The 13110-nt window shown below is 42.6% G+C and overlaps 1 protein-coding gene across 3 annotated transcripts in view; it reads right to left on the reverse strand.

The window, feature by feature from the left end:
* Positions 1–11025: 11025 nt before the first annotated feature.
* Positions 11026–13110, reverse strand: part of LOC148022277 (phosphatidylinositol 4-phosphate 5-kinase 9-like) — a 64269-nt gene continuing 62184 nt past the window's right edge. For all 3 annotated transcript variants that reach the window (XM_087697898.1, XM_087697897.1, XM_087697896.1), the window contains 2 exons: positions 12344–12512; positions 11026–12245 (listed from right to left, as the gene is read on the reverse strand). In XM_087697898.1, coding sequence (XP_087554024.1) covers positions 11960–12245; positions 12344–12512 — 455 coding nt within the window. In that variant the 3' untranslated portion in view covers positions 11026–11959. The remainder of the gene's footprint in view (positions 12246–12343; positions 12513–13110) is intronic.

The following is a 13110-nucleotide window of genomic DNA, read 5'->3' on the forward strand; positions in this document are numbered from 1 at the left end:
TTGTGATTGAGGAGGGGTGTTGAGAATCAGCAATCACACTCAAACAGCCTCTTTGTATGGAATCTCAGGGTCAAGGATATGCAGGCTAACTTATCCCATATGCACAATAGTGCCTACTGCAGTTTCCTACTTTCCTATAAAGCATTGTACTTGCTTCCTTTCTTAATGCAATGATAGTACTCTTTTCATTTCAGTAAAGTGTCAATGTCATTGTCCACATACACAAGATTGTGTTTATGAGTCCAAGTCTCAATCTTGGAACCTAATTCACTTGTGTAACAAACAGTGTCCATTCCATCATGAGTCTACACTTCTCCTTCCATCCTCCATAGCTTCCGGTTATGTCATGCTCTAGATCCCGCATTTCTAACAAAGAACAGCTAAGAGCAATATGCACAAGGTTGTAGCAAACTATTGAAGCAACTCTAACTAGAGCTATCAATAACTTAAAGAGTCTATGGAGAATCTCTAACAAAGTTGTCCAATGACTCAATAGCCGCATTACATAGAGAGAGCCAAGGCTCATGTCGACATTTATAAATATGTGATTGCACTATAACAAGAGCCTCATAGAAAACCCATCCTAACAACTTTCACTCCTAGTACCATGGATGTAGCAAAATTGAAGACTCCATTGGGTTTGGCCATTGCAGCATTGAAAAATCTAAAACAAGGACAAGAACTCAATATTTTGACCCATGTGCCAACAAGAGAAGCTCTAATATACCACTTACAAGGTATATGCTATAGAAACGAAGAATTGGAAGTACTAGGACTTTGGCAACCACGGTCCTCTAAGCCAATGCAATCTACATCTTTGGAGCTACCAAAAATCATGGCATCTACGGTAGATTATGCAAATCAACTTGAGTTTTATGAGCCTAAAGAAAACACAACAGAGGTGTCTCAAAGCTCCTAATAGATAATTGAGATGACACCAAAGATACAAGAGCACTACATGAGGATGATCCATGCTTTGTGAGCCCCGAGTTAGAAGGTGTATGACCACCCCCTTGACTTTTGAGGATATGAAGAGCAGTGAGAGAACCTAGAACAACTTGTGAGAAGAGCATAATACAAACATTGCTCGTGTTAGGGGAGAACATAACTAAAATATGGAGGGATCAACAACACAAAGATGCATTGTGGGAAGTTTCTCAACTTTTGAAGGATAAACATTGATCAAGTTAGGGAGAGCGCAACAAAAAGATGGAGGAATCAACAACATAAAGATGTAGTGTGGGATGCTTCTCACCCTCATAAGGATAAAACCAAAAGTGACTATTTGGTATTGAGGTCCCAAGTCACCTGGAACTGTCAACCAAAGTGGTCATATGCTGACTTAGAGGCAAAAAACATCACTCAAATCTCCTATTCACAACCTCATGAACATGTTGATATACATCATTGTCCTTACCACAAGAGTGACATAGAGACTACATAATGCCATGGCCAATACAATTTTTCAAGGATTGCCAATGTCAATGCATTATCAACCAATAAATTTTATATTTTCCAACCAAGGGATCTTAGACCTTCCTTCAACATATTCCTCAAAAGGGTTACCAACTACCTCATCCTTACCTTCATAGCCACTTGCAACTATCTTCATCTCTTGGTAAACTTATTGTAGCAAGCGCCAACACCATATGAGGATGTTCTGTAGCTATTATTCTTCGATATTAATGCTAAGATAGACAAAACTAATATAATTTGGCAACATCTATACATAAACACTCTTTCTATTATATTACATAGCATTCCTAGAGGACATGGTGGACAACCACTTCACCTATTACACCCATCCATCATATACTAGCAGTCATCCATCCAATTGCGGAAAGAGATGAAGGACTACATGCTCAGCAAGGGATGCCCAACCTATACCCTATAGCCACTCTCTGAAGAACTAAGAAAAAACAAATAGAGAATATAAAATATAATAAACAAAAGAGAGCAGTGGCTCTATCTTAGATAGATTCACCACACATTCACTACTTCAAGGGGTCCTCAAACTAGACATGCTTGGTGGCTTTGGTTGGCTAGCTTCATTTCTAACCTCCTAGCCCTTTGCCCCACAACACAACCTTAGGGCACACCAAGGGTAGGATATCCCTGGCTTACTCAAACAATCTATCACCTTGAAGAATGCATAGTGCAGTAAAACTTTATACTGGGTCCTCAAGTATGGGACAACATTCCAAGCATGCTTGGAATTCTACTTGTATCCCAATTGCACTTGCATGAGCATCCTACGTTGCACAATAAGCTAGTCAAACCCCTAGGGAGAGCATGTTGATTGCAAGTATACTAATGGCCTAAAAAGCACATAGCAACTCCTCTACAATGAAACCCTGTATCTATGAAATCTTCATCCACATCCTCAAGCTACCACCTGGTAGAGCCATAACAGAACCTTCCTTATCGTTAAGGAAAACTATTGCTCCTCCAATAGGACTACCACTTCACAATCCTTGCTACCGCAAAGCTCCTATCCATAATGTTGCATACCCAAGGACCAGCATGCATCTTGGAGGGGGTAATGTTAAACACATTTTTGAAAGACAAGAAAAAGGAGAAAAGAAGTACAAAGTGCCAACACAACAGTCAACTCTAAGGACATGTATTTTAATCTTCATCAAAAGTAAATTTTTGAGAGATTGTGTCTCATTTCAGCTAGGAGAGAGTCCAATTTGAACTCAAAATATATGCAATTATCACAAAGGAGTGGTCAAGAGCCCAAGAAAGGGATAGTCTTGTAAGGTAGTTGTGGGCATGGAGTGGGTTAACACTTGCATTGAGGACTTGGTATAATGGGGCTCACTATAGCACATGGACTCAAGATCACTCTAGCTTGAGGTAAGATAGCAAGACATGATGACTCAAGTTGTCCGAACACTTCTGCTCGTGGTGGTTTACGTGTACCACTCACGATGGCAAGCTAAATTGCCATTTGGGGTGGTCATTATGTGGACTACAATGCCACTCAAGGTGGTAGACTCTGCTAGGTCTCAATGTGATTGCTCATAACTCTACTCAATGGGTCTATGTTGAATATCTCTCACCATCTAGACTATTTGCTTTGTCAATTGCACTCCTTGGTTCAAGATCGAAACTAGGCCCAACTTTGGTAGAGATTTTTCTTTCCCAATGAGCTCTCATGAGTTATGACAAAGAATTTATCTCACAACATGGAATCATGAGCAATCTAGAGTAATCATGAAAGCAAATAGTGAAAACAAGTAAAGACCCAATAAGCTATGCAACATGTTTTGACACTCCAATGAGAATTTCCAAGAAAGTAAATTTGCTTGGGATAAACATGTCTTAGATACCAAATAAAAAATGACTATAGTTTGCACAATTGGAACTTCATCACAAATGCCACATCAATGGGCCATGTCCTTTGAAAAAGTATAGCCCCTTAAAGAATGGATTATGCCTAATTGGGAAGTCATTTTGGGCACCTTTGAAGGGAAAATTCCAAGATATTCATACCAAGTTATACAATATTTGAACAAAGCACTATTCACATTCTGGTAAATGATGATCACAATGAACTCCATGCAAAAGAAAAGCATACAATAAATGAAAATTTTGAAGAACCCTCTTAAATGTGAATTGCCTAACATGAATTTTAGTAAGAACTTACGAATGTTTAGTAGTCTCACTTCTCGACACTTTAATTTCTCTTATTTATTTTCGTGGATGAGATTTGAGGCCCCAAGGACTAGTTATGGATCTTGACCTTTTCAACCTCCTTTTTTTAACAATTGTCACTATATGCTTGTCAATTTACATGGTGAATGTTCTTAATTCCATGCTCATGTTGTGCCAATGGTTTTGATACATTGATTGTGGTTATTAACCCCTTGGTAGCATCATCCCCTTGTTAAGAAAACTAGTTTATTGTTTGAAGTCATTGCCATGCCAAGAACGCCATGGGACCACATTGTTTTGCATCATTTGTCAACCCCAATTTTCTTGAAAGTACAAACGGTCACAAGATTTTTGATGTTGCTTATAAATTGTTTAGCTTGTGCGTGTAAAATATTACACGGCGCAGCGAACAGAATCTGAGAAAGAGATAGAGAGTACACAACAGATAAGAGGAGAATCAGTAAATTCTTTAACTCCAAACAACTGATACAAAGATGGCTCTGTCCACCCGTGCGCTTCCACTGTGTGAAGCTTAGATGGCGATCTAGACAGAAGATAGGTGAAGAGCTTAAGGCTAGCTGGAACAACAACTCTGACTGGGTGAAAGATGAGTGTGAGATGGCTGCGAAGGGGTTTAGCTTTTATAGCCCGCGAAGGTCGTTAGGTCGGCCTGCTGACCGACCTACCATATGAGCCTCCACTAGTCGGCCAGGGAATATTCCAGGGAATATTCCCTTTACCATCGGGCCGGGGGCGCTGCCCCCGGACCCCCGCCAGGGGGGCCGCTGGCCCCCCTGGGACCCCCCAGCCAGGGGCCGCTTCCGCGGCCCCCGGACCCCACAATAGGGGCCCCTTTTAACTCCCTTACCACGCAACTCAATGCAATGTGCCTCGAGTTGCTACCAGCTTAACCACTCCGTCTAACCCAAAGATTAGACCCACAACAGTCACCTTTTTGCCATCCGGTCACATAGACCTCATCTGATATACAAGTCAGGACTCAACCAATGTCCGGGCTCACATTTGGCTTCTCCTCATAATGGGGGCCTTACAACTTTGAGCACCATGGATCATTGGTAGCACCTAATGAGGGTGGGGCATTGATCATATCTAACACCCCCCCTCAATGTCCACCCATAGGTGAACTATCTCCTCGGCCCAATGCCGAGTCTCTGAAGATGAACTTGAAGCAGATCCTTCGTAAGTGCTTTGGTGAAGATATCTGCTCCATTCTCCTCCGTTGGACAGTAGACCAATTCCACTATCCCATCCTCCATCAAATCACGCACATAGTGATACTGGATCTCTATATGTTTGGTGCGTGCATGAAACACTGGATTTTTGGCAATGGCGATGCAACTCTGATTGTCACATCTCAGCACAGTTGGTTCTTCATCCTGCACTCCCATATGCCATAGAATCCTTCTCAACCATACGGCCTCACATGCAGCAAAACAAGCTGCCTTGTACTCTGCTTCGGTAGAAGACAATGCCACTGTTGGTTGCTTCTTACTAATCCAAGAGAAAATTCCTGAACCTAAAGAGAAACAATAACCAGAAACTGACTTCCTGGAATCAATGTCTCCTGCCCAATCTGAGTCACAGTTCCCCACAAGAGAAGTTCCGAAACTGTATGTGATACCATAGTCAAGAGTTTTCTTCAAGTATCTGAGCACCCGCATCCCAGCCTTCCAATGACTCTCATGAGGTTTGTTTGAGAACCTGCTCAAAACACCAACAGCAAAACTGATATCTGGTCTGGTGTTACACAAGTAGATTAGACTGCCGACCAACCTCCTATACCTCCCAATGTCTGCTAGTGCTGATGTATCCTCAACGGATAACTTTACATTCACCTCCATAGGTGTAGCTATCTCCTTGCACTCGGTCATGCCAAATGCCTTCAAGATCTCCCATGCATACTTCTTCTGAGAGATGAAGATCTTTCCTGGCTCTTGCCAGACTTCAATCCCCAAACAATAGTGCAGCAAGCCCAAGTCTGTCATTTCAAACTCAAAACTCAAAGCCTTTCGAGTTTGGTTGATCATATCTTCATAGTCACCTGTAATAAGAAGGTCGTCCACATATAGGACAATCACTACAGACTTTTTACCATCCCTGTAAACATACAAGTTAGCATCTGAGGCACATCTTTTGAAGTTTAGGTTTAAAAAGAACCTATCTATCCGCTGGTACCATGCTCTGGGGGCTTGTTTCAGCCCATACAATGCCTTCTTCAGTTTACACACTTTGTTCTCAGAATGGGGGGCCTCAAACCCTGGTGGCTGAGCCACGTACACCTCCTCCTTGAGGTCACCATTTAAGAACGCTGACTTAACATCCATTTGGTACACTGGCCACTTCTTGTGGGCAGCCACTGCAAGTACCGTGCGAATAGTGGTCATTCTGGCAGTTGGGGCAAATGACTCTTGAAACTCAAACCCTTCAACTTGTGAAAATCCTTGGGCAACCAGTCTAGCTTTGTACTTTTCTAAGGTACCATCAGCCTTGTACTTTACCTTCCAGATCCACTTGGTGCCAATAATCTTCCGCTTTGCTGGCCGATCCACTAGCTCCCAAGTGTCATTCTTCATTATGCTGTCATACTCCGCCTGCATAGCAGCCTTCCATGATGGATCTGCAAGTGCTTCTTCTAAGTCAGTTGGCTCCTTTACTTCTCTCATAATCTCAACCATCAAGGCCATGTTGACTATGTGAGCAGAAGCCCTCCTTTGCTCCTCTATTCTCTGAGACCTCCTTGGTCCGTCTGCCTTCTCCTCAACAGATGCAGGCATAGGATTATTGTGGTCATAGAGCTGCTTCACCCAGCGCGGCAATGGCTTTTCCGGTGGGGTGATGTCAGGTTGGTGAACTTTTTCCTCATCATCTGAAGATGATGCTTCCTCCTCCTTAAGGATAGGGATAGCTCTCGGGACAGGTTCATAGTGGACTACTTCTTCGCTTGATGATAAAGTGGAAGACCTTGCCTTCTCCTCCTCCACTGTATGAGGCTCCTCCTTGAACACCACATCACGGCTCGCGATGATCTTCTTTGCCTCTTGGTCATATAACTTGTAAGCCTTCTGCTCATCACTATAACCCAAGAAGATACATTTTCTGCTTTTTGGTTGTAACTTGTTTCTCTTCTCATCTGGAACATGTGCATAACATTCACATCCAAAAATTCTGAAATGTGAAACAGATGGTTTCTTACCAGTGTAAGCCTCATGAGGTGTTTTTCCCTTGAGAGCCTTTGTGTAGCTCCGATTTAGAATGTAGACTGCAGTATTAACAGCTTCAGCCCAAAAATGGTTAGGCAATCCCTTGCCCTTTAGCATGCATCTTGCCATCTCCACAATGGTACGATTCCTGCGTTCCACAACACCATTCTGCTGAGGTGTGTGAGGCGTCGTCAATTGACGCTTGATCCCTTTGCTCTTGCAAAAGCCTTCAAACTCCTTTGAGTTGAACTCACCACCACCATCTGTTCTAAATTTCTTCACACTTTTCCATGTTTCATTCTCAACAAGTATTAGCCATTCTTTAAACTTACCAAAAGCTTGAGCCTTATCACGAAGGAAGTACACCCACATCTTCCTACTGTAGTCGTCGACAATCAACATAAAATAAGAAGATCCCCCCAAGGCCTGTGTAGGCATCTTACCACACAAGTCAGCATGCACCAACTCTAGAGGAGCATGTGCTCTATTCTTGCTTTCTTGTGGAAATGCCTTTCTCTGTTGCTTGCCCATCATACAAGCTTCACATGGTTCCTTCAATTCAGTTATTGTAGGTAGGTGAGCAACCATACCTTGCTTTTGCATCTCCTTCAATACTGCAAATCCGATGTGTCCAAACCTTTCATGCCAAAGCTTACTTGTGCCCACTCCAGCGGTGGCTGTAAGAGCACTTAGCTCATACAGGTTGTTCCTTCTTTCTCCTTTGCCAACAATTGTGCCAGCACTATCAATAATTTCTGCACCTGTCTTCTTGAACCTCACTTCATGACCAAGATCAGTTATGGCAGCAACTGATAAGAGATTTCTCCTGATTTCGGGAACATACAACACATTTGAAAGCTTTTTGACTTCACCATTTGCAGCAACAAAAGAAATAGTACCTGTGCCCGCAGTAGGGCATTTAGCATCATTTCCAACCGTCACAGTGATGGATTCTTGTAGAGGCTGCATAGAACTGTATAGACCTTTCTTGTTGGTCATGTGACGGGAGGCCCCACTATCCAACACCCAAGAGTCAGTGGTAGATTCTTCTTGCGCCGAGGAGCACACTTCCTCAATGGTCGCCATGAATAATTCCAACTCTGCTTCAGCCGTATTGGCTGTCTCTTTCCCTTTACTTTTAAGGGTACCATTCTTTTCATCTGCCTTCTTGACACGACAATCTGCAATTGCATGTCCTTTCTTCTTACAGTAGAAGCACTCTCCTTGAAACTTCTTCTTGCCGCCCTTCTTCTTTTTGTCACCATCATTTTTGGTGGAGGAAACACCTTTGCCTTTTGCATTGGCAGAGAATGCAGCATCTCCATTGTTGCTTCCTTCTCGGGCTTTCAGCCTCAACTCCTCCTCCATTAATAATGCACAAAACTCCTCAAAAGTCAAAGCTTGAGGTCTCACCTGAGTATTAAGGGCAGTTACTAGTCCATCAAACTTTTGTGGACAAATCCGAAGACACCTCCGAGCTAGCTCTTCGCTAGTCTTTTGTATCCCAGCGCCAGCCATCTGGTCGCGCAGATTCTTAATCCGAGTGATGAATGCTTCAACCGTCTCTCCTTCAGCAAACTTCTCCGCTGCTAGTTGATTCTCCAAGTTTTGAATCCTTGTTTGGTTTCGTGTTTCATACTGACTCCTTAGTACATTCCAAGCCTCTGACGCTTTGGTTGTATGCTGAATCAGAGTCAAAACACTGTCAGAACAGCTTGTAACTAAGGCACACAATGCATCTGCATTCCTTCGTTTCCAAGCTCGTAGAAGATCTGCATTCGGAGGAATCATCACACTAGGATTTGATGGGTCGGGGGTAGGCTGTGGTTCTGCGTCAGTCCCCAGCACAGTCTCCAGAAGCTCATAAGAATCAAGGATAGTAGTAATTTTGAACTTCCACAAGGTGTAGTTTGTACCATCTAACTTGCCTTCGCTGAAGGTTGGTGGACGAATCCTCAGTGTTTGAATAGCCGGTACAGCAGCACCACCTCCTGCACCGCTTCCTGATGCGCCAGAACTGCTTCCCGGAGTCGACATCGTTTCTCTTTGCTGTTGAAGCCTTTGCCTCTTGCACTCTCTCCGATCTCTAGAGCCCCCTGGGCTCTGATACCATGTAAAATATTACACGGCGCAGCGAACAGAATCTGAGAAAGAGATAGAGAGTACACAACAGATAAGAGGAGAATCAGTAAATTCTTTAACTCCAAACAACTGATACAAAGATGGCTCTGTCCACCCGTGCGCTTCCACTGTGTGAAGCTTAGATGGCGATCTAGACAGAAGATAGGTGAAGAGCTTAAGGCTAGCTGGAACAACAACTCTGACTGGGTGAAAGATGAGTGTGAGATGGCTGCGAAGGGGTTTAGCTTTTATAGCCCGCGAAGGTCGTTAGGTCGGCCTGCTGACCGACCTACCATATAAGCCTCCACTAGTCGGCCAGGGAATATTCCCTTTACCATCGGGCCGGGGGCGCTGCCCCCGGACCCCCGCCAGGGGGGCCGCTGGCCCCCCTGGGACCCCCCAGCCAGGGGCCGCTTCCGCGGCCCCCGGACCCCACAATAGGGGCCCCTTTTAACTCCCTTACCACGCAACTCAATGCAATGTGCCTCGAGTTGCTACCAGCTTAACCACTCCGTCTAACCCAAAGATTAGACCCACAACAGTCACCTTTTTGCCATCCGGTCACATAGACCTCATCTGATATACAAGTCAGGACTCAACCAATGTCCGGGCTCACATTTGGCTTCTCCTCATAATGGGGGCCTTACAACTTTGAGCACCATGGATCATTGGTAGCACCTAATGAGGGTGGGGCATTGATCATATCTAACAGTGCGATGAAAGAAGTGGGTGCTTCTACAATTCTAAGAAGGTTCTCCAACTGGAAAATCCTACCCATGGAATGTGGTTGAATTGAGTTTACTTATAACCAATGTGACTACCAAGCTGAGAAATTATTACACATCTTCTTGGCACCGATAACCAAGACCATTAAAAAATATTCACAATAAAAATCAGTTATATGTGATATCTTGTTTTTCAAGGCCTCGTAGGGGTAAGCACGTCTACACTCCTCAAGATTTAATAAGTCTAGGAACCAATATTATTGACCTATGATACTTGTTAACACGAAATCATCATCACATCAACTTCAATTCCTGGACTCCTTAAATCTTGAGGAGTTGCATACATGCTTACCATTGCTAAGCCTAATCTTTTTTGTCAATAAAATTTTTTTGGGCTGATAATACCTGGCTAAAGTTAGTTTTCCACAAGGCCAGCCTTTTTTTTTTAACTTTTGGTCATTAGAATCACAAGGCAAGTATGCAGCCTTTGCCCTCTTGTATAGTTTCAGTGGATTGCTTTCAGCATTCACAAGTTACTCCGATGTAAAGGACCAATGTCTTTTAAAAAGCAAGACTTTATTATTGCAATCACCATTTGTTAAAGGAGATCTTATGTGTATTGGTTGCTTCGCATAGATGGCATGTCCTTTTCAACGACCCCATATGGAATTACTCTATTAAACTAGCATACTCTGGTAGATCCCCACTTAGGACTTTCTTCTTATGCTAAGATGATGAAGATTTGCACTTTTCGTTGGACATTTATCATCATTATCATAATTATATTTGATAATAAAAACCATACCTATTTTAGTGTCAATATAGTTTAGAATCAACATGGCATGTCCTTTTCAACGACCCCATATGGAATTACTCTATTAGACTAGCATACTCTGGTAGATCCCCACTGAGGACTTTCTTCTTATGCTAAGATAATGAAGATTTTCACTTTTCGTTGGACATTTATCATCATTCTCATAATTTGTAGGATTGTGCTCTTTCACTCATGCAACCTAGCTGGGTGTACACAACTATAAGTTTTGCACTTATACCTAGGTATCCCTTTTGGTTAATGAAGTTTGAGATTTCAAAGGGTGCTCTAAAGAGTGTTGAGCGGAAGTGAATATACATGTTACGACTATTACTTTCTTGGTCGTACCATAATGGAATCTAGCACTGATACAATAGAGATCTCATTCATTATTGCCCATTGGCCGTGAAGCAAACATACACACTTTACTTTTAGGCCTTCTCATTGAATCAGCCTAGCTCCCTGACCTTGGTAAAAAAGCCCTCATACTTTAAACAATTAAAAAAATTAGTGAGCTTGATTAGTGATACAAGTTACAGAGTATGGTATTTTGAGAGATTACAACTTTCTGCAAGCAGCAGTAAGCTGACATATTCCCTCCTGTATGTAAAAGTTTCAAATTGCAACTTTCATGATATGGGGAGCACATACACCACTTAAGTTATAGAACACTAACGTGTAGATCAATGAGCTGCTGTTTCTTGGGTTGAACCCTCAGTCATTCAAAGTTCCAATACCAACTGTAGCATCAGAATCTCAGACTGTCCGATATAGCTTGTAGAGCCCTTGTGTTTGAGATCAATGACATTGTAAACTGCTGATTCTATAAAGACAACTGTCACACTTCAAGAATTCACCTGATTGTATGAATTCATAAATCAGCTGATGCAGCAAATAAGTATAGCCTCAGCTTTCCTGACTATCTGATCAGTATTCTGATTGTATGACTCTAAAGTTGCTATTGTCCTATGAACCGTTCGGAGCATTTGAAAGGCCAAGTAGTACATGGTATACGACAGCTTTGAATGCCTCTGCCCAAGGAGACTAACCAATGAATGGCCTGGTCCATCAGATTTTCTGCATGTCTCATGATCTGAAAGTCAAATTCCAATGTCAAACAGTGAAACGCCCACCGTTGAAAGAATCAGTGCACCCGCTTGCCTGATCGAATGGACCTGAAGCCATCTTGCAGTGTTGGATTCCTTTTCTGCAATCATCTGCAGGCTAGAAGCAAGCTTCTCTTTAATATGTAGGTCGTGGTGGGGCCTTTCCATGTCACCTTCACTTTGTCATAACTTGCTGTGAGAACTATAAGATTTACAAAAATTCAATATGCACAGCAAGCAGTTTTTCCAGGTTTGAAACAGTAAGCTTTGACTGGTGACCAACAGCTTCAAGTAAACCTATTATTACTGCATTATTTAGCCCCAGGTATCGGGAAAAACTTGATGCATGAAGTCCTGAAAACGTTTGGAGTAAAGACTTGGATCGACAGCAGAGATAGAGAAAGCATCAAATTGAAGGGACTTGTAAGCATGCTCCAGTTTCTTGGTCATATCATACTCTTGCAAAATGTCAATAATCCCCAGATACAGCACCACATCATATGATTCTCCAGGAAAATCTTGTTCTCGAGAAAGACCTTTTTCCTGGCATAGCTTGCGATCTGCCCTAGCAGGCATGTTCACTCCTAATTGTATGCGTAGTCTGCAAACAATGTAATCAAGCCGTTAGCTTTAAAGGCATTATTGTCAATCCCTGCATAATTAACATTAGCTTGCACACAGTATGCACTCAAGGCCAACCTGGCTGTTCCTGGTAACAACAGGTCAACCTCACCATTATCTGCTGCAGCTGCTGTCCTCAATGGATTACCTCGCACATGAGAACCTGGAGAACTTAAACTCTTCTCTGGCTCATGAGCGACCAGCACTAAACCCTTAGTTGCAGTCGCTTCCATAGGAACTGTACTTCCTGCTTAACATACAAAATTTAAAATCATGCATAACAAAGAAACAAAACCAACAAAAGAAGGCAATCACAGGCACAGGAAATGAAAGAGTGCAGACACACATGAGCACATGCAAAAGATACTGACAGATTTTATAAGATCACTGCAATTCCAGCTCTTCGTAAAGTCCCGCGAATATACATGCAACAGTAGCACCCACGCCCACCAAATGCATAGGAAAAGTGCAAAAGAGAAAAATGTAGACTTAATGAAGTCATTTAACTCCAGTCCTTAACAATATACCAAACCATGCAGTACATGATATAGAATCAACTGTACAAATCCTGGTGTGCACGGCATGGAAACTGAAAAGTTTGCATGTTTACTCAAAACCCATGGGTAATCATTTAAAACCCATGCTAGTCATGCACTACAATTAAAAATCCCGTAGGCAACCCACAAAGGCGGCAAGGCCTATGGGCATTGTGATGGTAGGAGTTTAGAAAAAAGTGTTACAGATGCCCACATGTGCAACCTATGTATTTAAAGTCCAAAAGATAGAGCATGTGCAACTATTGAGAGCTCTTGTTTCTTATCTCCTCCTTCCACCATAGCTTGAAA

This window comes from Lygodium microphyllum, chromosome 17 (genome assembly GCF_053477565.2).
Source record: "Lygodium microphyllum isolate KBCC chromosome 17, Lygodium_microphyllum_v1.1.10, whole genome shotgun sequence".
In the NCBI taxonomy this organism is placed as follows: Eukaryota; Viridiplantae; Streptophyta; class Polypodiopsida; order Schizaeales; family Lygodiaceae; genus Lygodium; species Lygodium microphyllum.